This window comes from Artibeus jamaicensis, unplaced genomic scaffold, assembly GCF_021234435.1.
Source record: "Artibeus jamaicensis isolate MK-2021 breed Jamaican fruit bat unplaced genomic scaffold, CSHL_Jam_final scaffold_286, whole genome shotgun sequence".
Lineage (NCBI taxonomy): Eukaryota > Metazoa > Chordata > Mammalia > Chiroptera > Phyllostomidae > Artibeus > Artibeus jamaicensis.
This window is the reverse complement of record NW_026522034.1, coordinates 5,615,524-5,641,129: the sequence shown is the minus strand read 5'-3', so window position 1 is coordinate 5,641,129 and position 25,606 is coordinate 5,615,524. Positions and strand designations below refer to the sequence as shown.

Below are 25,606 nucleotides of genomic sequence, written 5' to 3'. Positions count from 1 at the left end.
AGAGGCAGTATAGGTGCTTCAGCTGCTGTTTATTGACATACAGGTAGGCTCTATAGCAACAGGCCTGGAGGCAGCTGGAGTGGGGAAAATGAAGGTGGAGGGTGGAGTGTTTGTCTGCAGTCACAGCTGAGTCGAGTGCAGGAACAGAGGTGCCCCGGAAGGTGGGAGTGGGGAAGGCTGACGGGGTTGGAGAAGCAAGTGAAGGCCAGGGCCAGAGTCTGCTGACACCGGAACCAATGCCTTCTCTAGCTGGCTATCTCCTGACCCAGGCGAGGCTTGGGGGTGCTCTGAGTGTACATTTCTACAGGAACTGGACAGACTGCACGACGGAGAAGCAGGAGCTGTTGCCCTCTATGTTAAGCTCTAGAGCCTCCAGTCCTGCACCCCTGCCTCTCTTGCTTGGGTGGGGCCAAAAGATCGGTAGCCTAGCTCTGGGCTACCTCACCAGAGCAGGGTCTTAAAAGTAGCCATGTTATACAGAGGCATTAACCTTCCTCCCTGGTGTCCCAGCCCACCAGTGCCACACCACAGCCCTAAGTGAGCACTCACTACAAGCATTGCTGGCCTAATAGATGGGTTGGGGGAAAGGGACGGGGCAGGGGTTGGAAGGGCTCTGGGGCCCATCATGGCACAGGCACTACACGCATGGTGTTGGTGAAGCCAGAGCCAGGACGCCACCCAGTCAGCACAATGACCACGTCTCCCTTCTTGAAGAAGCCTCGGGCCTTGCCTGAAGGAAGAGAAGGGAAGCATGTGAGTCACTGCTAAGTGAGGCAGGTATGAACCTGGCACATTGCCCCACAACCCAGAAATAGCAAGCAGGGCTGGCTATTACTTTTTTACACCACAAGGTGGCACCAGCCTCAGAGCCCAAGCAAAGGGGTGAGGGCAGCCCTGAGATTTCCGTATCATTCCGATGGCAGAATTGCCAGGGACCTTTGGACATCATTCATTTTATACTCTAGGGGTGGAGAGCCTTGCCTAAGGTCAGAGCTAGCTGCTTCCTCTCATCCCATGGCATCCTATACTCACACAGGGACAGAGTCCACATCAGTACCCAACAGTACAAGTGCAGGAGCTCTGACCAATTTTATTTAAAAATCTGAGTAATAAGATGCCAAAGAACAAACAATCCCAGTTACCTGGGGCCCTTTGGCTTGGGCCCCTAGACTGGAAGAGTGAGGAGACACAAAGTGGGCTGCTCAGCTCCACAGCGCCAAGTCCTTCTCTCCCCTCCTGGGCTCAGCCCAAGACACCAAGGAAGGGGATGGAGGAATCAAAGAGAACTTTCCCAGTGAGAGCAGCCAGGGCTCTTGCAGCCCACAGTCTGCACATCCCCCCTTCCACTGCCCCAGGGAGCCCGTGTGCAAGCAGCCCCACCCCAGGCTCTAGCCCTTGCTCCCAGCCACATACCAACATTCATGGCCAAGTTCACCCGGAGGTCCACGTCCTCAGCCCAGGCCTCCTGCACTGGGTCCTTACACACCACGGGGAAGATGCCACGGTACAGGTGGGCCTGGCGAGCTGTCTGGTGATTACGAGTCACAGCAATAATGGGGGCACGGGGGCGGTACCTGGCCACCTGGTGAGCAGACCTAAGATGGGATAAAGACAGGGGGAAGAGATCTTTAAACTGTCCCGGAAGCCTCCCAGGAAACCCCTCAGGGGCTTCTACAGCTCACCCCGAAATGCAACTCACTATGCCAGCCTGAGGCTCTGGCCATTTCAACATCTACTCCCTGGGCCCTGTTGTGGGAGCCAGGAACTGGCTCCCATGGCTAGGGCAGTCTCTTCCTATACCCTCCACAGCGTATCACTTTTCTCCAGAGCTGTGTGATTCATCTGTCCTCCACCCCTCCCTACAGACCAGAGCCCCATGATCCTACTGACCCAGCATGGTCAGTCTCACCCACTTTCCCCACATGGCCCATAGCTGGCAGAACGCCCCGTCCGAATTTTTCCATTCTGGCACAGGGAGGCAGCCCCGGCCCAGCCTCCCAGCACCCACTTCTCTGGAGGCCAGTAACTCCTATAAGCCAAGCGCAGCATGTGAATAGCATGTGACCCTTGACATCTGCAAAGAACAGAAACAGGGCCCACCACCCCCCGGGAATCTGCACCACGAGCCGCCTTCCCTATCAGTGGTCCCCGTCCCCACCCTGCACGTCCTCCAGGTCCCTGAAACAGTCCCAGCAACTGAGTTCTAGAGATCGAGTCAAACCTGAGTATCTTAAGTGAGGCTGAGAAATCTGGGCGCTATCCAGAGGGCAAGACCGGGAGCTGGAAGTGCTGGTGGGGGAGGCTCTGCCTATGCAGGTTTCCTTGGGAGGCAGGCGTCTCCGCCCTGGTGCTGGGCACTTACTTCCTGTACACTTGCACTCACAGATGTGTCTCAGGAGTCGGGAAGAGAACGAAGGAGGGACTGGGCCCAGAAGGCAAGCCATGCGGACACTCGACAGGTGTCAAGGAAACTTAAGTCATGTTACAGCAGAGAATGCCCTGCTTACAGCCTGGCCTCCATGCGAGACTTTCAGAAGGAAGTAACTGCTGAAGTCAGGATGGGCTAAGTGTGAAATCCCAGGAGACTAGAGCTAAAAATAGTCAAATGGCGAAGGCTGGACCTTTTCATAAAGGTCAACCCCAGTCTCTGGAGCTGCCTATCCTAAGCGCTCTGCTGAGGGAAGCGGCACAGATCTGAACTCTGCAGGCGGCTCCCCTGCTGCCGCCAGGTGCATGGGGACTGCCTGCCCGGCTCGTCTCCCATGAAACCCCAGCTGACCGTGGGGAGGGACGAGGGACCGAGACCGGGGGCATGAAGGACGATAACTCAATGTCCAGGACTAGGAAGGGTCCCGAGTCAGTGGCCAAACATAGGCCTCAGCTTGGCCGTATGACAACACGGTGAACTTCCTGAGCCAGAAATGTCTTCCGAGTTCAAACAGAGAGGCGGTCATGCACTAACCAAACGGCATGTCAGTGAACAGCACTGTTTTTCCAAAATGAATTTTTAAAGAGTGCACAGTAACTGAGATAATCAAAGCTGGTGGTCTACTACTTTAGGATCAGCCTTTAAATACCAAGTAATCAGTTGTCTATCTGCAGTTATGGAGTGAAATCTCTAGTTCATCTTAACCTGTAACTTTGCTTTGGGTCCAAATCCCTCATACTTTACAAGTGCTGCCTGGGGTCCTTGGAGCCCAGGGAATGGGTGCTGCTTGTTCCTGGACCCTGGAGGGAGGCGAAAGGAGCTCCTTCCTTACAGGGTCCAGGTGGCAGGGAGTAGGGTCTTACCTTGGCTCAGTGCTACCTGAGCATTGTTCAATGTGCTGCTCCCAGGACCCCCATGGAAATGTGCCACCGAGCAGGGCATTTCCAGGAGCCGCTGCCACGTCCTACCTGCCAGACTTGGTGAGGACGATTATGGCCCCACTGCAGCACTTGAAGGAGGCCTCCACGGCGCCCACGGCGGCAGCTTCTGTGGGGTCACTGGTAATGGGCGCCAGGCGGCGGAGCTCCTCAAATAATTGCAAGTGGTAGATGGCGGCCTCTGCCTCACGGGCAATCTAGGGGAGCAACATTCGTCCAGAGGGACGAGAGGGGGACAGAGCTTTGTCAGAGCTGTGTTGCAATGGGAGAGGGAGGGGAAAGAGTCCCACAGACAGCTGACGAGGAACATGTCCCTGGGTGCAAAGGCTAAGACAAGCCCAATCACTACAGCTCAGGTCCTGAGCTGAGCAAGATCAAGACTCACAGGAACCAGTCCCTCACCAGGTGCCTGTGACACCGCCTGTGCCTACTGAGCTGAAAGACCCTTCAGCTCTGCACTGCCCTGAGCTCCCTGGCCGGCTTCCTGCAGACAAGAAGAGAGGCTCTGAGCCCAGGGCCCTGGCTGTCTTCTAGAGCAGCTGCAGCGAGAGGCTGGTTATCCTACAGGGTCACCTGCCGTGAAGGCCCTACCTGCCAGACTCCGTCAGAACTATCAAAGCTGCCGCTAAACACTTATAAGAAGCCTCCACGCTGCCCATGGCCATGGCTTCCATGAGGTCTGTGGAGTAACTTGAGGCTCGCACAAGTTCTTCAAACAGCTTGCGGTGGAACATGGCTGCCTCAGCCTCCCGAGCTATCTGTAAGGTTCAGAGGGAAGGGGAGGCAAGGAAGAGGGAAGAAGGAGAGGGGGAAAAAGAGAGACAACACGGAAATACAGATGGGGAATTAATCAGAGAAGAAGGTAACCTTGGGTTAATTGGCTAAATCTACCCTTTAGGCAGATGCAAAGAGGCAGCGTGGTACAAACCTGCTCAGGGTGTGCGGAGAATCTCCAGCTCAACCGCTGGGTCTCCCCTCCATGGGGAGGGGGACTGGTCCTTCATTCGGAAGGAACTTTTTTTTTTTAAATTTATTTACTCACATTTAAAAAAAATTTATTTAAAAGATTTTATTTCTCTTCAGAGGGGAAGGGAAGGAGAGAGGGAGAGAAATATCAATGTATGGTTGCCTCTCATTTGTCCCCTGCTGGGAACTGGCCTGCAACCCAGGCATGTGCCCTGACTGGGAATCGAACTACGATCGTCTGGTTCACAGGCCCGCGCTCTATCCACTGAGCTACGCCAGCCAGGGCCTGAAGGAACTGTTGAAGTGGGGGGAGTGGAGGGAGACAGAAGGCGGGCAGGCTCTAGCACCTCAGTATGGCAACATGCCCCAGCCGGGCCCAGGCCGCACCCTGGCAGGACTGGACCACTCTGCCTTATGACGCAGCTTACAGGGAGGAACAGGCAGGCCCTCTCCTCACGTGGCTGTCTGGTTCCCCAGAGATCGCTGCCCAGCTCCCATGCACACGTGGAGCACTTGACCAGGCTGCAGAGCCTTCCAATGGCTCTTCGTGCGCCACAGAAACGCACAAAGTGGTGCTGGGAAGCTGGGCTGACGCACGGCCGGAACCGTGCAGCCCAGCTGCACTCTAAGCAGGAGGGTGGAACACTGGTGCACCTGGGAGGGTACACAGAACAGCCATGTGGAGACGGATGCCTGTGGAAGCACGCGGGCAAGGGTAACAAGACATCTGATTAAAATCTAATGATTAAGTCATGAGAAAGCCACTGAGTTATTTACAGACCACCTACTCGGATAGTACCCAGAATTAGAAAGAAAATTTAAGTTTTAGAGGATTATGATGCAATCACCAGCATCTTAAGAGAATGTATAACAGGTGAGGGAAGAATCAGCAACATCATCTCATTAATTTGACAGTGTGAGCAGACGAGTGACAGGGTTCGCTGCATTAAAGGATTTCTCTCTGCAAGAATGAATGCACGCAGCCCGAAAGGCAGGACAGAACAGGGGCGGAAACTGAACCATACCTGGCCCTGCCCAGCCCTTAGCTGCAGGTCGTTAACTGCATCAGGTGGACAGAGGAGAAAGCAGTGGACAGTTGAGAGAAGCTGTCAGCCAGTGTTAACTTGGGACGTGGAAAGGAGAGGCTGGCCCCACCCGGCCTGGACCCCATTAACTTATCTTTCAAGCAGGGCCATGTAATCCAAGCCCTGCAGTTCTACGATGTCCATCTATTATAAGAAAAGATTGGAGTCTGGGAAACATGGGCAGGGAAGTCAGAGCACAGTGCCTGATTCTCAGTCTCTGGCCCCAGACCAGGCCTGGTCTCCTGTGAGATGAAGTGCTGTTACAGGACACGATCTGGGTCCAAACTCAGGCTTTATTATCATGTAGCCCTCATCTATAAATTGGGGTGACACCTGTTTCTCCCGGGGGTTATAAACATCGCCTCAATCTACACAGGTACTTATCAGGCATTTAATAACTGCAGTGAATATTTAACACCAAGTATATAATTAAACACATCCCAACTAGTTCATTTTACAGATAAGGCCCTGAAGGCTACATGATTTGCCCGCGGACACATGAAAGCCCCAGCATGGTCCTATGGCTCAGTACATTAGATCACTCTTCTACCTCTGAGGCTGTGCATCTAGGCAAGGTAATTAGAGAGAGGGCACAGGTGGAGAAACCATGATACACCAGCAGGCACTCTAGACGTGGCGGGGTCAAGGCCCACTGTCTCCTGGGAGAGGGAAAGCACTTTCCCAGCACTGGGGCAGGCCTGTGAAGGAGCTCAGGGCTCCTGGGGACATCTGGGAAGACAGCCCAAAAGACAACTTCAGTCAAGATGTCTTGGTTCACCACTGAAAAGGTGTTAAACTGTAAATGACAAGTCTCCAGAAGACAGTTATGCATAATAATTGGACACAGAAAATGGAGGAGGAAAGGGAGACATCTAATCCAGATGTTCTTTCCTGGGGGTTGTTTTAAATTTGGGGGAATGCAGGAGAGGAAGTGTCACACAAAGGGCATGGGGTCCTTGGTTGACCGAAGGGGAACAGGAAGGTTAAAGAAAAAACATTTCAGGATAAGAGACAAGGTTACCGAGCTACACATTATAAACACTGACCTAGGACTACTGTGAGGAGGTTGATTTGCAGCACTCATGTTCCCAGGCATGAGTAACCCTGATAGTGGATCCCCACGTTAACTCTTTAGTAAGCTCTAGAGCTGCAGCAGACGGGGGGGAGGATCTGAGCACTGAGCTGCAAGAAGCAGCCAGGCAGTGGCAGCACAGAGCAGACTGCCTGGTTTCCTGGGGGAAAAAGGAAAGTCACCCCCAGGACACCTCCACACGCTCTCACTACAAGGCCAGCCGGGATCAGCCATCCTTCCACCTGTCACCATTTGTGGACCTGCCACCTGTCAAAGCCCGCTTTGCAGTCTGGATGAGTGCAACAGCTCAGCACAGCAGGTCCAGCTGCAGGCACCATGCAAAGCCAGCTCACAGTGAACTCAATCAGTGTGGACAGTGGGCTCCAGAGCAGGCCCAGAGGACCCTGTGGGGGGAGACACCTGTCTGTGAAACAGGTGGGGAGTCAAAATAGAAGCCAAATGAAGAGGATAGCTAGGAGTGGGAGTCCTTGGCCTTTTCCAGAGCAGGGTAGAGGAACTCAGGTCCTCTGGGCTGTTCAGAGGAAGAGGCACGATTATCCCAATATGTGAGCCAACGGAAGGAGCCAGAGTGACTGGGCTGTGTCTAATGAGAGAGAAGCCTCCAAAACAAAAGGAAATGAAGGGGGCTGTGGGCAGGGAAGGTAGAACGGAAAAAACCAAAACCAAACCAAATACACATGCCCCCAACACACACCTCCTCACTCTTATTGCAATTTGAAAGGTAACAGATGTGGGTGCAGGAGCCTACAAGGCTGTGTGCCCCAGCCCCAGCCCGGGAGATGGGCAAGCCCTACCAACTCACCAGGTGCTGCATGCGCACAGCCTCCAGGGGGTAGTCCCCTTTGGCTGTCTCCCCCGATAGCATGATGCAGTCAGCTCCATCCAGGACGGCATTGGCCACATCACTGCCCTCCGCCCGGGTGGGACGGGGCTTCTTGATCATGCTCTCCAGCATCTGAGAGAAGACAGAGCATCAGAGACGAAAGACTGCAAAACTGAACCCCTGGATAGTGTGGACGTACACAGGACGGCTTTGTGTAGGTGCACGGGGGAAGGGGATATGCGTGTACGTGCCTGTGACATGGGGACGGGTCTGTGGAAGAGACCAGGGCAAGCATGTGTAGTGAGGAGCGGAACATACCTGCGTGGCACAGATGACAGGCTTCCCAGCTCGGTTGCACCGCCCAATCATCATCTTTTGAGCAAGAAACACCTTCTCTGCAGGAATCTCAATGCCCAGATCACCACGAGCCACCATGATCCCATCACTGGCTTCCAAGATCTCATCAAACCTGACAGGGAAAGATGAAAAGAGACAGATCATGTGAACAGGAGCCACCAATATGGTGAGGCAAAGAATTTTTTCTGAGGCTTCGATCTAGCTGCCCTTGCAGGACGACCATCCATGATGTCACTACAGATGATTGGAGGTGGTAGTGTGTGTCAGCTACCTTAGTACCCCAAAGGGGCTCAACAGTCTGCCGAGTTTCTTCAACAGTAGTATGGATACTTCACTGAGGGGAGAAGGCAAGGTTCCCTCCTCAAGCCCCATGGGCTCACTTCTTCTCCATCTGCACCTTTGAGCCCCTCCTGAGGTCTCTCTGCCATCTCCACTCCAATCAGCATTTCCATGGCAGAAAGAAACACTAAGGCCTGTCTGTGTATAGCTCCCAATACAAGGATCCAATGGCCTCTTCCAGCCAAAGACACCTGAGGCCTGCTCTGTGAGGCAGCCCCCTCCAACGTGCTGAAGGGAAGCGGACATATGAGTCTGCCTAGCCTAAGGCCAAGGTCAGCTGGTTTATCAGGATGGCAGAGGAAGGGCCCCAAACGGCCTGTTACAAAGGACATATACACAAAGGACATATACAAGGACGGCAAGGTCGTAACAGTGAGTTATGTAACAGTGAGTAGGGCTGCTCCTTCCACTCTCCACAAGCCCACGTCTAATCCACAGGAGAAAGTCTCAGGTCTGCACAGCGTGCAGCCCCGGATGGCTGTGAATGTGGTCCAGTACAAATCCTAAAGTCACTTAAAACACAATGAGGTTTTTTTTTGGTGATTACTTGTTGCAATGTATTTAATGTGTGGCCCAAGACAACTCTTTCTCCAGTGTGGCTCAGAGACGCCAAAAGGCTGGACACTCTTGGTAGGGTTTTAGCTGCACTGACTTGTGTTTCTAGTAGGAAGCCAAAGAACAGATGTCACCAAGCTGGCCACAGTCATTTGGCTCTAGCTGGTGAGCACTGGGAAGACGGTGGACTGGGCTGGGACAATCTAAGCCTAAAAGAGAATCACATGTGCCCTCCGGGAAGCTGATACCAGGATACAGCCTGGTCATGGAGCCAGCTGCTTTCTCGGGGAAGATTCGGAGGCTCCGTAACCTTTAGCATCAACACCGGGCCCTGAGCTTCCTCCCACGCAGTCCCTTCCCAGAAGCTTGCTGCCTCCCTCTGGGTCCCCACATTTCAGCAGACACGGCAGTGCTCCTGAGCAGGAGTACAGTGCGATGGCCCCTGACCCCGCAAGCAGTGACCTTGTCCCTCCAAGACCAGTGCCTGGACCTCTGGAACAATGTCAGGATGCTGGCATCCTAATCACCTGGAGAACATTTTTTTGTTTGTTTTATTTTTTTAAATACCGATGCTTTCCATTTCTCCCCTTCAGAAAGTGTGGTTCGGAGGGTCTGGAACATGCTCAGCAATCTGCGTTCTGAGGCACAGGCAGCCAGGTAATTCACAGGGTGCATCTGGGTCCTGGAGAGCTGGTCTGGGGCTATGGCACGGGGGACAGATGGTGGGCACTTACCTCCGAACCCCCTCGTGATTCTCGATTTTGCTGATTATCTTGATGTTCTTTCCTTTTTCTCCCAGGACCTTCCTGACTTCATGGACATCAGATGCCTTGCGGATGAAAGATGCGAACACCATATCTACATCCTGCTCTACCCCGAACTTCAGATCCTGGATGTCCTTTGCTGACACGGCAGGCAGGTCCACAGCAGCCCCAGGGAGGTTCACACCCTTCTTACTGCCCAGAGAGCCACCGTTCTCTACCTCCGTTACCAGGAAGTTAGCACCTGTGTGAAGTGGAGTAGGTGGAGAGGCAGATCAATGAGGGCACGTCCTCCCCAGGAAGGAAGAAGAGAAAAGCTGCTGCCTGGTCCCCAGGACAGTGAACTGGGAAGCAGCACCTTGAGGGCTGCGTAGCCATAATGCCAGCGTTCAAATCCCAACTCCACTAACTGTGCAACCTTGGGGAGATCAATTAACCGCTCTGTGCCTCAGTTTCCTCACCTGTTAAATATGAATAATACCCACTCGTAAATTTAAACAAATTATCATTTAAAATGCTTAGAACGGTGCCTGAAACTTAAAATGCGAGCTGTCATTCCCACACGCTGGAGTCCTGCGTATACCACACCGAGGGACAGGAAAAGGAAGCAAAAAGCCCAGAGTTAATGAGGGGGCATAAGAAATCGTATATGCTCCCCCAAAGCAAGACTACACAGAACTGAAGTCAGTTTCTGAGGATAAGGAATTAATTATAAAGGGAATTCCTGAGAATACAGACTCTATCTTGCCAAACAAGCTTCCTCTCTTCCTGGTATCCAGAATATTTAGAGATTAGAGCTGGGTTCAAACATACCTTTCTCCTTCACCTGCAGAGAAATGAGACCATCATCCACGTAGATCTTGCTGCCCACTTCCACCACCTTGCAAATGTTCTTGTAGTCCAGCCACAGGGTGTTTTCGTCACACTTTTCCATGTAGGCATCATCCAGAGTGATCTTGAGAGTGGCCCCTTTCTTCAGCTCCACCTCCGCAGTGCCGCTCTGCAGAGGAGAGGATAGGCCATGAGTCCGACCTTGAGAGACCAGGCCCTCCGGGCAGGAAAAGGAACGCTTTCCTCCCGGGAACAATGCTCAGATCTCGAGTCGTAGTAACAATAAAGGCTTTCCCCTTGAGAATAAATAATCACATTATCTAACTTAGCATATCCCAAGGAAAGAACCCCAGAAAAACCTACAATGTTTAGTTATGCTATTTAATGATAGGGGAAAAGAGATAAATTACTCCTCGTAGGCAGTAAGTTTGGAAGCAGCGTTTTAGAGTAAAAAAGGTTCCTTTTTGGTATTGTTTCTTAGCCAAGTAGATTAAATCAACATTTTTTTTTACAGTGATGAATAAAACCCTCATTCATAGACCTAAAGTCTAAGGAATGCGGCTTCCAGCAGGGCAGAGATGGCCAAGGACATCCCTGGCTTCCCGACTCCTGCACCTTCCCTCTCGCCTCTGCCCAGGATACTCACGCCCTTGATGAGTCCAGTTCGGATCTCAGGTCCTTTAGTGTCCAGGGCCACCGCAACTGGCCGGTAGAGAATGGGATCAGAAGCAAAGCTCTCTGTGGCTGTGCGCACATTCTTGATGGTCTCTGCATGGTACTGGGGAATGGAGGAGAAATGGTAAGCGTGCTCCCACACACGGGGATCCAGCACTGGGCTGGAGCTGACTGCTCAGGAAAGACCTAGGGATGCTCAGACCTTCCCCACCACTGCCCAGCGTCAGCCCATCCACGCGTCAAGTCCCCTTTCCCTGCCGAGTGCAAAGTTCAGCCTTCTGGGCTTCCGCCCACTTCTATCACAGCACGCACTCACTTGAGGGCAAATCTTAGAAACCCATTAGAGGCATGGGTGTAAACATATCTTAACACAAGAGAAGCCTGTGTCCCCTCAGCGATCCTCTTTTCCTCAAAACTCATTAAAAAAAAAAAAAGCAGACAACAGGAGTGGCCCAGGCTTTGTTTGGACAGTACTGGTCTATCAGTCAATGACAGATAAATAGACTTGGTAATTCTGAGCCTTTTCTCTATTGATTTCAGCTACAACTCAAACTCAAAGTCATTTAAGTAAGCCAGCAGTAACCCGAGCTAAACAAACAGTGGCCTATTGCTAAGGTCACACAGGCCTGTTTCCACAGTTACTTTCTAGAGTCTGATTAGAGGCAGAAGTGGCATAGGGAGAGGCGGGAAGGTGCCCTTCGAAACAAATCCCGACTTTAATCTTCTCTCTTAAGCCCTTCCTCTTTTTCCATTTGCCATTACTGTTCGACTGAAAGCTAAAGTGTCAAACTAAAACTTGCTTACATTATGTCATGTAATATCAGAACAATGTCAGACCAGCTTCCAAAACCCAGATCCCTGGGACAGCCTCATCCTGGTCAGAAACCTAAAATAAACTCACAAGAGGGGCTGGTCTTTAAAAAAAAAATCCTAATTTTAATCTGTGAATAAGAGTTTACAGCACATTATCTCCAAAAGCCTCTCGTAGTTAAAAACAAACCCCAAATCCCACAGCAGGTGCAGCAGACAGCACTTGCCTTTGCCATTTCAGGGCGTGCGGTGTTGTTTTACTGGACGGGAGAGGCTATGAAGCCTACTTAAAAGGTCAACTTCTTAAAATCTATTTCTGCTCCTTCCCCTGAATGCAGAAGACCCCGGATCCCTGATCCAGCAGCAGGGATCAATAGTGAACTCACCTTCACTGATGTCTTTGGCTCTCTGGGCTATTTGTGGTAATTTAACCCCTGCTAAGGACCCACACCTTTGGGAAATTACATAATGCCATTGCAGATGTGTCTTAAACCTGCCTGAGGTGCGTGCTGAGCAGTTCCTCTGAACTTGGTCAGGCCCCCATGACATTTAGAGGCCAGCTACCTGCCAGGCCATAGGCTGTTTATGGAACATGGGTTAGGGAACCTATCATGCAGAGTCTCATGTTTCCAGAAAGAAGAAATTCACTTCTTGAATTGCTCTTCCTGAGGCTTTATTTTTAGTCTAAACTTAATACCAACTTCCAAATGCCAGAGGGCAACCCCTCACTGCCTGCCGTTATAGGGCAGCATTTTATTCTGAACAGGAAGTGCGAAAGTCAAGAGTGGGAAAAATTTGCCTCATCCATTACTCCTTTATCAATGCAGCGTGAAATCCCAGGGCCTAGAGTTGAGCCGGAAGGTTTTTAAAAGGCACTGTCCCTCATGGAGCCCCTATACTCCCCAAATGAGTTTGTTATGGATGTCGGGGCACGAGCAGGAATGAGGACTTTTGCGATACCTTCCACCTGGTCCCTGGGAAAGGTCTCTGTCCACAGGTTAGGTGAGCTCATCAATAGCCCAAGCACTAATACAATCCTACCAGTCTCTTGGGGAAGCGTTATGACTTAGTTTTATCTTAATGCACCAGAACCCCTGGGAAGGGGGAGGCTGGGGACACAATGCTGATGAGTGTATGAAATGCCAGACAGTGTTAGTGCGTTAGACTCAGTCCTTAACTTGCCAAGTGAAGACCCTTCTCCTGGACCTGCCCAGTGAGCTGGGTCTAAACTAGGCCAGAATCAATCTGCATGGTGATCTTTTGGTTTGTCACTGCAACAGGAGCTACTACAGAAATCCTGGGGTGGGAGTGTCAAGCTCTGTGGCCCAGAACCTAATGGCTTAAAGAGGTTTCCAGTAGAACCCTCTACTTTCCTTTGTGAGGACTAATGGTAGCATGGGTGTATGGGAGAACCATGGCTAATGACAAAGAAGGTCATCTTTGTTTAAGGAGACGTGGCCACTTGAGATGGTAGCAGAAGGGGAAAGGAGAGTAGGGACAGGTTGGTGAAGGCAATCTTTCCACTGGCTGTTAACTCCCAGTCTCGTTTTTGCCTGGTCCGCTGTGGCTAAACACACACCGCATCCCCACCCTGTTTCCTCCAGCCATCCCAGTGGCCGGATGGTCCAGCTGAGCCTCACCTCATGAGTTCCATGAGAAAAGTTCAGACGAGCCACATTCATCCCAGATTTAATCATCTCCTTCAACATCTCCACCGATCGGGAAGCTGGGCCTGGTAAAAACGTTTTAAAGACGTAAGTCTTAATACCTTAAACTTGCTTAGGTATAAAGAACTCTTGATATTTTCCCCCCATATACTTTTCCTCCCCTAAACAGCTCAAAATTCTTTTAAAAAGCCACATTCATGTCTGTTATTGTGTTAGTCCACTTTCTTGATTTAGGGAGACACTTCCATTTCCTTCAAATTCTGCAGCTCCCATCTATGGGCAGGAAAGCCTAGAAGACCTGACCAGCTCCCTTTTTGCTCTCCCTGAAGCCCGGCCAGATGTCCAACCACAGAACCTTGGTTGCACAGAGAATGGCAAAAAGATCCTTCTTAGGTCTTCGTGATGCTCCTATGCAGATGTGCTAAGGAAGGTGCCCTCTAAAGTTCACCTTTAGCAGAAAGCGTACTCATTCTTTACTGCAACTTTCTATGATCTAAATTCCCATAAGATTCTACATAGAGAATCGTGCTCAGCACCCAGGTTTGCTACATTTAACCTTTTCAGGAGAGAAAAGTCCTGTCTCACGAAGGCTTGTTTGGAGGGAGAGGCACACCCACTCACCGATGGTACAGATAATGCCAGTGTTCCGGGCCCTGATGGGCGGGGAGTCAATGTCCAGGCGGCACATGTGCTCCAGGAACGTGTCGGCCATGGCCGCGTGCAGTTGCTGGGTCTGAATGAAGGCAGTCCCGACGTCGCTGTGGGGCTTCGACATGGCTTCTGAAGTCCTGGGCCCAGGGGAATTGAAGAGCACAATCAGTCTGAGCAGCCTGGGTCTCTAATACACTGCTTGGCACAGGAGACTGTTTCCTGCTTACACATTAACTCAATAAAGCACGGTGGGTGCACAAACCACAGGAAAGCCTGCACGTGCTGGCTATGTGGGTGCTGCTCCAGTTAGGCTAAGGGCTCACGGGGCTGCGAGCGAGTTAAAACCTCGTCCTCGGTGCACGTATTTGCCAGGCACCAGGCACCCAGTGTAGGCAGACCTCCCTCCCACGGGCTAGTTTCTACCTTGACAGCTTTCCTGCTTAATCCTATAAATAACATCATGTTACCTGCACTGAAAGAGCTTCCTAAAAAGAAAATCGTAACCATCTTTCAGTGATATAAAGAACTGACTCCTAGTTTAGAACCTAAGTAAATCCAAATCTTTGCATGAAGAGTTGTCTCAAAGCTACAAACATCCGCTCTAAGGTGGGGCACCCACACTGCCTCGTAACAACGCCGACCCGAACACAAAGTGGAGTTCCTGGCTGTGAAGACAACCACCACTCAGGCAGTCCTCTCCTCTTAGCTCTGGAGTCCCAGCTTTTCACCAACCCAAAGCACCACATAAATTCGTTCTTCCAAGTAGGTCCTAGCCTACTGATGAGCAGTAAAATCTAGTCCCTGGACACGAAGCAAAGTCCCACTGGAACCCTGAATGCAATTTTTTTCATCCCAGGAGTTTGTACCTAAAAACCACATCTACTTTTGATCAGAAGGACTTCATGATGTGCAACGCCATTTGCATAAATAAAACCAAGGATAGGCCTGGCTGGTGAGGACCAGACTGTGAACCTAAAGGTCACCAGTTCAATTCCCAGTCAGGTCACATGCTGGGTTGCAGGCCAGGTTCCCAACTGTGGGTGTGTGAGAGGCAACTGATCTCACTTCTCTCTAAAAATACAATTTTAAAAAATCTTTAAAAAGAAAGCCTCAAATCACTCTTTGAAAACCAAAACCAAAATTAATGATAACTGCAACGGCCCTGGCCTAGTTCTAAAATTATTACAACTACATCTGCAACATGAGGAGACTAAAGTTGCTTGTCGAATCTTTCCCCAACTGATGTTCTGACACACCAACCCAATATCCTTGTGAAGGCCAATAAGCGTACCACTCCCAGTAACAAAGACCATCTGTTCCAGGTAATTAACCAGCCCGGTTACAATCCCGACAACCTTCCTAACCTTTGCTTTTCTTTATTACAACTAAACCCAGCCAGGTAGTTAGCTGACTTGAGACAAAGAAGTCAGAAGCGTCTGGCCAGTGCTTTCAGGAGCTGTGAGGGAAGTTTATGAGTATAAGCATGACACTCCTCATCAGAGAGCTGTCCCCTCTCTCAAGTTCTCGGACCTCGGGCTACTACTCCTTCTAAAACCCTCAAGCCTCCATGCCTTAGCTCAGGCTCAGATATAAATCCCTCTTTAGCCCTGTCTCACACGCTCCTGAATCTCAGGGCTCCAAATGAAAGCCTCCTGTGCCCCCCACCCCCGCCCCGCATACGTACAGCCCTTACTCCTTCTCCTTCCCTGACTTGGTGGGCCCCTGGGTGGCTCTGGCATCTAAACTCATCTCTTCCATTCTCAAGAGATCTTTGTGACCCGTTGAGGGCAAACCTATCAGCTATTGGAAACTGATGGCTACAAGTCCACAACTATAGAATCGAAAACTTTTAAAATAGGGAAATAAGATACCAGTTAACTATTCCACACGGCATTTCCCAACTCCATAATACATACGTACCAGGCCCCGGAATCAACATCAACCCTCTCCTTTATAACCTACTTGGTTCTCTACCTCTAGCACTTGGACGTATCCCAGTGTTTGCTAAGTACCTTTTCATGTATCTTAATGCCTCTCTGTCAAAATCAAAGTTACACTGCTATTTCCCCAAGCCCAAATCTGAGGAACTTCTGAATTCTGGGGAGGATGGCCTGGGCAGCCAAGGTCGCTGTACTTGTACTCTCGGTTGAAGCAGGGCTATGAACCCTTCAGAACACCCAGCTGGGATTTGGTAAGTCTGGTGAGGGGGTGGTACCAGGTGGCACACGGAGCCAAGTGGAACACAGGGGCCCTGCTGGGGCCTCCCTCCAAGGGGGAGGAGCCATCCAGTCTGAAGACTCTGCTGTAAATAAAACACATTCTGAATGACCAGGTTGGAGTAACTAACCCCACTCTTCTTAAAAAGCACCAGCGGGCTCTTCACTAGACCGGAGACATTACTGTCTCCTTTCTAAGACCTGGCTGGGGCCACCAATCATCAGGTCATACCTTGTGTTCTCTGGGCTTGGGCTTCCGGTGACATATTGCTTTTTTGGCTCAGGGTGGCTCCTTGGCCCCACTTGCAAACACTGCTCGGAGCTGAGTAAGGTTTTCCCTGGGGAGCTGTACAAGGATTAAGGTAAAGCTGAGTGTAACTAAAGCTCTTCTGGGTAACAGAAAAATTACCTTAATAACCAGGTGTCCAGGTAGTAGGTAGCTGCTCCCAGAGCCCCACAGAGGAGCACAGAAGCCTCCCAATAAAATACCAAGAAGTCGATAGCAGAAAATTCTTCCTGGCTCCTCTGTGATGCTTTATCCCCTCCCCTCATTACCCAAAGATCTCTTCCCCTGCAAAGTCTCTCTCATTGTGTGGTTTACTAACATTTCCCTATTCTATACAAGAACCTGGTCCCCCCCCCCCCCACTGTTTAGATGTAAGGGATACTAAATTAAACACACAGGAAAGGACGGGCAGGGTAGCTGCCAAAATGTTAACATGCCATCTGGGTGGTAGGAGTCCAGTGAAATTTAGTCCTTACTAATACATTTACTAATATGAAATATGCTTATAATAAGAAAAATTACAATATAGCTCTTCCAAAAAACAAAAACGCATCCTGGTAAGTGTTGGAATTAAAACAAATGGGAAGCTCCCAGTTCTATTAAGCAACTGCTGTTTTACCTACTTCAGAAATACTGTTTAAATGTGGAAGGTAAGATAACCCATCTTAGGCCCATCCTAGGTCAGACGGCTTCACTGACTTAAAATCAACCTTGACGCATTCAGAACCTCAGAGCAAAAAAAGAAAAGTTACTGTAGTTCATGGGAAAATTCAACGCCAAAAACTTGTTAAAGTACATGCCCAAACCCAGCAGACGTCTCTTCCCATCTAGTCTGTCCTCAGGCCTCACAGCAAAGCCTTTGTGCCAGGCTGCTCTGGTGCAGAAGGCCTGCCTTCAGGGCCAGGCAATGCCTTTCGCAGAAACAACTGTATTGGGCTCAAACACCAGCCTATTTCGCTATTATGAATTGAATCTGAGGCTTACAAGCTCTGATGTTTTGTTCACCTAGGCTACTAGGTGCAAAAATAACAAATAAATTTTGTTTGGTATCTGGGTGGAAATACACACCTGCAATAAAAAAAAAAATTCCTGGTGGGTGTGAGGGGGCGGCCGCGGACCAAGGCCGTTTGCTCCGGGGGGGGTTGTTGGGTGTCGGGTTTCTCGCCTCCGCCAATTTGTTCCCCTCCCCTTCCCTCAAAAAATTAAAAAAAAAAAAAAACTTGCTTCTCAGCAAGTGGGTCCCGACTCCCACAGGGTCTCAGCCTGTCCTTAAGGCCCTCTACCAAACCGGAGACCTCATGTCTCATCCCTGGGCCACCAACTGGTCTCTCCTGCCGGCCTCTTCTCTGGTGCACAAGCTGGCAATCCCACTAACCACCTAGAGTTCTCCTAAAACACTCTCTGGACTCTCCCAGCCCATCCTGGTTTCTCCAGGCCGGTCTCAGGGAAAAGCTCCCCTTCCTCATGCTACTGCCTGCACAGTGCTTGCCAGGACATGCAGCCCAGCCTGCGCCAGTCTTGACTCTAGACTAGTGTGCATCCTCCTCCTTGGGAGGCACAGACATGCAGAGCCAACCTCCGGCCAGCAGCGGAAGCCCAGCACAGCCACTGATGGAGGGAGGTGCTGCGCCCAGGTACAGGAGCCTCGTTCTTGAGCCTGAGCCCCTGCAGTAGGATCTTCCTCAGAGCCATTTCTCCTCTGCGAGAAATGAGACACCGTCAGAGGCCTTAGTGTGGGCTGACAGGATGGAGCTGGCTCAGCTCCAGGTGCTCCTGCCCCCACCTTTCCTTTCTCATCTCAGGATGCTTTCTGGTTCTCTAAAACTAGAGTTTCATCTGCGCTACTCTTCAAAAAACCAGCAGGGGGTAGGGGGGGCTCGTTAAAAAAAAAATACCCGACATGCCACTTCTTAGAACCAGTACTGTTGGCAAAGCTGTTCTGAGAGATTCACACTTCACTCCACCAATTCTTTCACAAAGGCTCGAATCATTCTGCCCTAGTAAACTGGCCTGGCCTATGAGCCTGTATGTGCACAGGCAATCTTTAACCAGAGAGGAATCTCTTCATCAATTTTGCTTTGATGCCAACCTCACCACACAGACTAACCCAATAATGATGGCCCCCAATGCCTGCCAATTGTCTTCCTTGCTATGACATCAAGTTTTAAAAGTTATTCATTGATTTTTAGAAAGAGATAGGAAGGGAGGGAGGGAGAGGAGAGGGGGAAGGAGGAGGGAGGGGGGAGGGAGGGGACAACAACGCGGTTGTTGTTCCATTTGTTGACACATTCATTAGTTGATTCCTGTTATATTCCCTGACCGGGGAAGCACCCTGCAACCTTGGCATATTGGGATGATGCTCTAACCAACAGAGCTCCCCGCCAGGGCATCAGTTTGTTATTTAGGCCTCCATGTCAGCATGAAGGCCTTTCAGTTCCCAAATCTTGAGCAGGTCCGCATCCATAAGAAAGTCTGCATCACAATATAGTGGACAAGGCATTCGTGCCAGCCCTGCTCCCCAGAAGCTCTCTCCCCAGATGATGGAGCAGGGAAACAGAATTCCCAGGACTGGCCCTCATCTGACTGTGGCCACGAGAAGATCCAAACGGGTGCTGCACCAGCCACAGAACCTGGTGAGGTCTGGAGTGAATGGGCATGAATTGAATCCCAATAAACAGTTAGAATCATGACAACAGTGTATTTGCATAAAGAGCGGGTTCTGTAAGTTAAGCAATTTTTAGCTGAGAGATATGAAGTCCATGCTACACTCAGTAGGCCCCGTAACAGAAAGCAGTCTACTTTACCTGGTTACACAAAACAAAATGAACCTGCCTGTGGATTCAAGTAAAATGCCCTTGCTTTTATTTATTCGGGGCTAGAACTACAGATGTCAAGGATTTCCTTGTTTGATGGCAGATGCTCAAAGAGAACAGTTTCAGCCTAAAGGAGGAAGTTTGGGTGAAGCTTTCACTGTGCTGTGTTATGGTGTCTTTTTTACCAGCCTTAAGGCAATGAGGCAGTGCCCTCAGTATTTAAAGGGGGAGCCCCTGCATCGTAGCTGTTGGGAGAAAAAGGAGGCACGAACGGAGGGTAATGCCAGCTCACTAAGAGCACTGACCTGGACAGTGTGACTGGTCCTCCCACAGTGGTCTCACAGGTTTGCTTCTGTTTTGTTTTGAACTAAAGAAACAATAACATCTGAATTTCTACCACCCAGAACTGACCATTAACATTTAACTAGATTTTTTTAGATGTTAAAATTTTTTTTACAATTTTATGGTTTATTTTTTCCTCCATCTCCAGACCCCTTCACACCCCCCATCAAATACACTGACACCTACCACTGTCATGCATTTTGTGTCCTTCTAGTTCATTTAAGTGCCCACATCTATACTGAGCCCCGCTAATACCAAGGTCCTGTAAAATGCCCTAGGTAGTATACTGTACAAATATCACTAACCTTGCTTTTTCATTCAGCACTTTTAACACCTATCCAGCTGATAAGTTAGATCTAGTTAGTTCAAATGAACCCCTATACTGTTCTATTGCTTTATTTATGTGTTCCCTCACTGATTGGCCATTTCCCCTGATTAAATCAATTCCCCCCCCAATGTTCAATACCTTAACAACTCTCCTATTACACGTCTTCTTGTGTGAGCGTCTAGACATCCAGAGATGAAATTTCTGGGCCACAAGGTGTGCTTATATATATTCTATTTTACTAAATATTGCTGAATTGCTCCCCAAAGTGGCTAAGCCCACTTACAACTAATCGGTAATGTCGGTTCTTGCCTTAGCACCCCGTTGAAAACACTTTATACTTTCAGGTTTTAAAAATGTTTGCCTATCTGATGGTAACTTTTATTGAGTCCGCTGTCTAAAATAACAAACAAAAATGTGTGGACTGCATCACCGAAGCTGCCCCATACTCTGCGACTCTATGACCAGTAGCCTCACTGCCCATCGCGGTGGTCTAGGCACCCCTCCCCCCCAGGGCCCCCGTCTGCCTTCCAAACAGTTTGCTGACATCAGGAAATGGAGGCTTAGAGCTCCCCCAGGAGCTTTGCCCATGGCCAAAATTGGGGGAGGCTAGTCTCAGAGGCCGCCAGCGGTACTGCAGCCTCCCTCTCCTACGTGCAGGCGGGCACAAACCACAGCAGGGGCGGGGCAGCACGGCTTGGTGGCCCAGCCAACCTCTTTAAGCTGAGCAGTCAAATCAGAAGGCCACACGGTCTGGCAGAGGCTGCACACCACCATCCATCACCCACCTTGGCTCACCTTTCCCCAAACAGCTTCTTTGACAAAGCTCTGAAGAGTAAGATTATTCATTTATCTAGTCTAAAGCTGGCTCTTGGTGAAAAAAATGCAAGTTCCCAGAGAGTACGGTGGCATTAAGAATGGGCTGCATTAAGCTCCATCCCTGTCATTACCAGACTTTGATGCTTACAGTAATGACTCAAGGTGCTAGACCTTTTACCAAACAATCTCACTTACACATCTCACAAGATCCTCCACAAGTTTGCAAGAAAACTCTGCTTGCATGGGTAACTCATTCCTGTGGTGTGCCAGTTAACTCAGATTGAATACGGATCCTCACCAGTTAATTGGGATTTGAATGTGGATCCTTGGAATAATTCAGAAATGATAATGTCAATAAATCACTTTCCCCTTTCTTGAGCTCCGTTCATGGTCAAAATAATACCTCTTGGTATGCCTTCATAAAAGATGAAGCAAAATTAATTAAAACCCATGTAGTGTGAATTTATAATACAAGAGTTACATTTTTCTACCTTCCTGCTTACATTTTCTTCTTTCTTCCATTGCAAGCTATTAAGAAATAAACAGCCTTAAGAAATGAAATAGCTTTTCCTGTCACCCCCCCCCACATTGATGTCACAACATTCAAAGCACAGAAGTAACTCTGGTAAGGTGCTTGCTGTTTAACCACAGCTACCAAATTTGCCAAATTGGGGGGGTGCATTTCTTAAAAACCCACTAATACTCTTGGTTAAACTATAAATTTAACATTAACATTATTTACTTCTAATGCAGTGCTTAAAATGAAAGCAGCTGTAATAAACAGGAAGAGACTATAATGTCCATATTACTGGTTTAAGTCCAGTAACTCAGAAATGAGTTCAAAGACATTCTTTCAGGCATTATTCATGTCCACTAACAGCCCTGATCCCCAAAGGCTGCCATGCCCACTGCAGGCTTGGGAATGCAGGTGCCCAGACTGGGTGTAGGGCTCTGCCCTGCACTTCTGCTCTTTAAGCAGTAGAGAGAGCCTGGGGACCTGGACCAACCATTTTTTACTTAGTTGAGACATTTTTAACTGAGGGAAATGCATGCTTCATTATTTGACTCACAGGGGGTGAAGGGACTTTTTAAATCTGCAAAGATCACAATGGAGTTTTCCACTCACCCAATGAAGAGAACTCTCTCAAAAGCAGATAAATTGAAAGGTTGAGTCATCTTCCCCACAGAGCCTCCCCTGCCCTCACACACAGACCTGGCAATGGCTTAAATACCCAGCCTCTCCCAACAGTCCTACTGTATTCCCAGCAGCACCTGCAAATAACCAGAGGGCAAATTATTTGCTAACAATGCTGCAGGGCGGGAGTCCTGACTTAAGCCCTCCAGTTACCCTAGGGAGTGGCCACACCCCCAGTACAGCCAGGAGGGGCCTACTGCCCCCGCCTCCTGATTTCACACTTAGCTGCAGGCTGAGCAAATCCTAGAAGGAACTCAAGACAGGTGGGGATGGAATGTAAAGATTTCAGTCTTGGGATTGCAAGTTTTGTTTCTACTCTTACAAACACTGAAGATTGAAATAATACCCCCTTGTCTTTCTGGGTCCAAACTTTTGGCATCTCTGGGCCACAATGGAAAAGTTGCTTTGAACCACACATTAAGTAATTGGGACACGCAATCTCTTTCTCACACACACACACACACACACACACACACAGTCTCACAATATTCTAAGTAAATTTACGATTTTGTTTTGGGCCACATTCATAGCCATCCTAGGCTTCATGGGCCCAAAAAACACAGGTTAGACATCTCTGGCAGAGGTTTACCCTTTCTCAGGGGACCAAAGAAACCCTGTTGCAAGTGGAGAGCTTCAAAGTAACATTACTAGTTACTTTGTAAACAGTGTAGGGTATCCCTGAGGGAATTGGTTTCCAGGAGATACTTAGTATTTAGACTCCCAAAGATTAGCTGTGAGTATGTGTGTAGGGATAGCATGAAGATGAGCCCTCATGCTCAATTATGTATTAATTTGCTCAGTAACTAAGAGAATAAATTTGGAATCAGTTCTTAACTGATTCCATCAGAGATTAGACACTGCACTCTGCCTATTCAACACATATACATGTAGGTGCATACATAGAAACCAATCTTTTCAATAATCATGAGAAAAATGTTATCTCAGGTTGCACTTAGAAAACTGAGGTCGCGAGGCTGAATTCCCTCCTTACCGGGGTATTAATGAGTTAAACCTGATTTTAAAAGCCTGTTGACAACTTCCCAATGCCTCTACCCATCACGTCTGGACGTCACACATCAGGATCCCTCGAACAGGAGAGGATCGATGTTCTGGGTTTGAACAACAGGGATGAGAAACCAAGCGTGTCTTTCCATGACCTGGTCTTTAAATAACCTTCAGAACGAGAACTGATTTCCTGCATCTTCAAGATCCAGTGTGATGCCACCTTGTGAGGCCTGCTGCCGCCCCTCTTCCCCAAGCAGAAAGCATGCACCCTCCTCACCACACTAACCAATGATAACTTCTATGTTCGTTTTCTAATGAGATTGTGAGCCCCGTGGGCCATGGTCGATCTAGTTATCCCGGCCTCTATCCCTTTCCCCTCAGAGCTCCTAGCATACAGTTTTATTGAACGAATGCGGTCTTGGCGCTAAATCCACACCTGCTCTATGCCATTCAGCGCTCTACAACCGAGGCGCATCCGTTAAGTAACGAGAAGCAGAGGCGACGCCGCGGGGCCGCAGGCACAGCTGGTGGAGCCACCCTCACCTGCGGCTCCGTGGTAACGGGCCGCAGGCTAGTCGTCCCGCGGGGCGGGTCCCAGGCGCGGGTAGCTACGTGCGGGCCCACCACGGCGGGATGGAGTCTGGCGACGCTTTAGGGGCAGGCGCAGCGCCGCGGCCACCGCATCGAATCTGGGGCGTCCCGGGAGCGCCCACCCTTTCTCCCGCTGCTGCAGGAAAGGCCAAGGGTTACGTAACCCGGGCCGCCGCTGCATCCTGGCCGCACCTGGGCCAGCCCTGCCCTACGCAGACCGCTGCACTTAAGACCACGGGCCCACAGGCTCCAGGAGAACCCTAGTCTGGAAGGCGTGATGGAAAAGGAACAGGACAGAGATGGGGGCGGGGGAGCAGGCGGACGTGACCAGAACGGAGTGGGAGGGGCGAGGACCGCGCGGCGCGGAGCGCGAGGATGCAGAGAACGTGACCGGAATGGAGGGAGGGGCGGAAGCCCGAGCATAAATGGGGTACTGGTGTGCACGCACGGGGTGCCCGAACCTGAACGCGGTGAGACGGGGGCGGGAGGAGTTGCAAGCTGGAGGAGTGTCATGGAGAGATTACACGCAAAGCATCTGAACAAGGGGAACGCAGGCAGGTTGAAGACAAGGGGAAGAATAGAAAAGGATTAAGGGGCAAGAGAGGGAGGCGGGCGGGGAGGGAGAAGGGAGCAGATCAGGAGGGAATACAGGGAGGCGAAGATGGGACCAGAATGGGGATAGGGATTGCGGCAGTAGAGGGTGCTGGCCGACCCATGTGACTTCGGAAAAAACAGGCCCAGGGCGCGTGCAGCTCCTTCTCTCTCCCGACCAGACCAGGTCCAAGATGCCCAGGATGCTGCGCCTTCGCGGAGTGGGCGCCGAGGTGCCCCCTTAGCCCGGGCGCTGGAGCCCAGGAGGGCAAGGACAGCCAGCCAGCTTCCGTACCCCGCTCACCTGCGGCTTGGTCCTGCTCGAGCTGCGGCGGACAGGTTCGGAGGCTACCGGGACGTCGCTCCAGTGCCGAATAGGCCGTCCCAGCCTCAAGGTTATCTCCGCTGCAGGGAGCTGCAATCCCTCCGCCGCCCCGCCCTCCACCCAATCCTGGCTCCCCGCTCGCCGGGCCCGCCCCTCTGCCTGCTCCCGGGGAGCAGTCAATTCTCGAGGCTGGAACCGGCTGTCACATTGCCCTTGTTGGGAGAGGACTACATTCTACGGCGGAAGGACACGACATCTAAAACTTTAGACCTAGCTCAGTAGAGGCCAATGGACTAGCGGCGAGGCGGTAGGACCCGCCCTTGGAGCCGGGTAGACCTTCCTCCCAGCCCCCTCGGAGCTTGGGCCACCTGTTGCCGCCAGTTGGCACGTTGGAGAACTCTTCTCTCGACCCTCGGCCCGAGCCACCCCAGGTGCCTTGGCCTATTGGAGCGGTGCCCAGATTGATGGGTCCCCAGCAGCTGTCCCCAGTGCAGCTCCGCTCCTGCGCACACCACAGTGACTGAGCCGAAAAGGAGGATGGAGAAAGATGCAGATAACCATGTGGGATGGTTAGAGGTCGGGCGGGTCTTCGGGGCGCGCGGGTTTGGGAGTGGGGGTAGGGAGAACTAGAGAGGGCGGAATGTACAAGGAACAGGAGCTCGAGGCTCTTGTGTTCTCAGAACTAAAGCAAGAAAGGGCAAATTGGGGCATGTGAATACTTGAGTAGGGACTGGAGTCCCTGAGAGTAGAAAACATATCAAAGGTATTAGTATAGAACTGACCATCAGGAAATACCAAGGCAGAATGTGAGAGCCGATGATCTTTGCAGAAGTCGGCACTGTTTTCAACCTTGTGTATTTACATCAGTATTGTTGTTTTTCTTACATTTTCTCCAAGGCATTTCCAGTTTCAGTAATTAGCCAAGAACCAGTGATAAAAGTGGTTATCAATGAAACAGCTGGTAACCCTTGCTTTTATTCAGCCAAGTTTTAAGAGCAGATACAATGTTGCTTCATTAAAAATCATGAAGACTGTTTTAGGTTCTTTGCTTTTCCTGGAAAATGAGAGCAATGGGTGTGTCCCACTCAAGCAGACACCCTGGGGCAGCTGAATCACAGG

The 25,606-nt window shown here is 50.4% G+C and overlaps 1 protein-coding gene across 2 annotated transcripts; it reads right to left on the bottom strand.

Annotated features, from left to right (window-relative positions):
* Positions 1-12: 12 nt before the first annotated feature.
* Positions 13-24,576, bottom strand: PKM (pyruvate kinase M1/2). 2 transcript variants are annotated; one of them, XM_037137266.2, is made up of 11 exons: positions 24,467-24,576; positions 13,950-14,116; positions 13,302-13,393; positions 10,823-10,954; positions 10,159-10,345; positions 9,319-9,589; positions 7,652-7,802; positions 7,313-7,465; positions 3,958-4,124; positions 1,414-1,595; positions 13-730 (listed from the first exon to the last, which is right to left on the bottom strand). In XM_037137266.2, the coding sequence occupies exons 2-11, from the start codon at positions 14,101-14,103 to the stop codon at positions 624-626; spliced, it is 1,596 nt and encodes a 531-aa protein (XP_036993161.1). In that variant the 5' UTR covers positions 14,104-14,116; positions 24,467-24,576; the 3' UTR covers positions 13-623. The 2 variants fall into 2 exon arrangements, with proteins under 2 accessions (XP_036993161.1, XP_036993160.1); XM_037137265.2 differs by lacking the exon at positions 3,958-4,124 and adding an exon at positions 3,397-3,563.
* Positions 24,577-25,606: the final 1,030 nt, after the last annotated feature.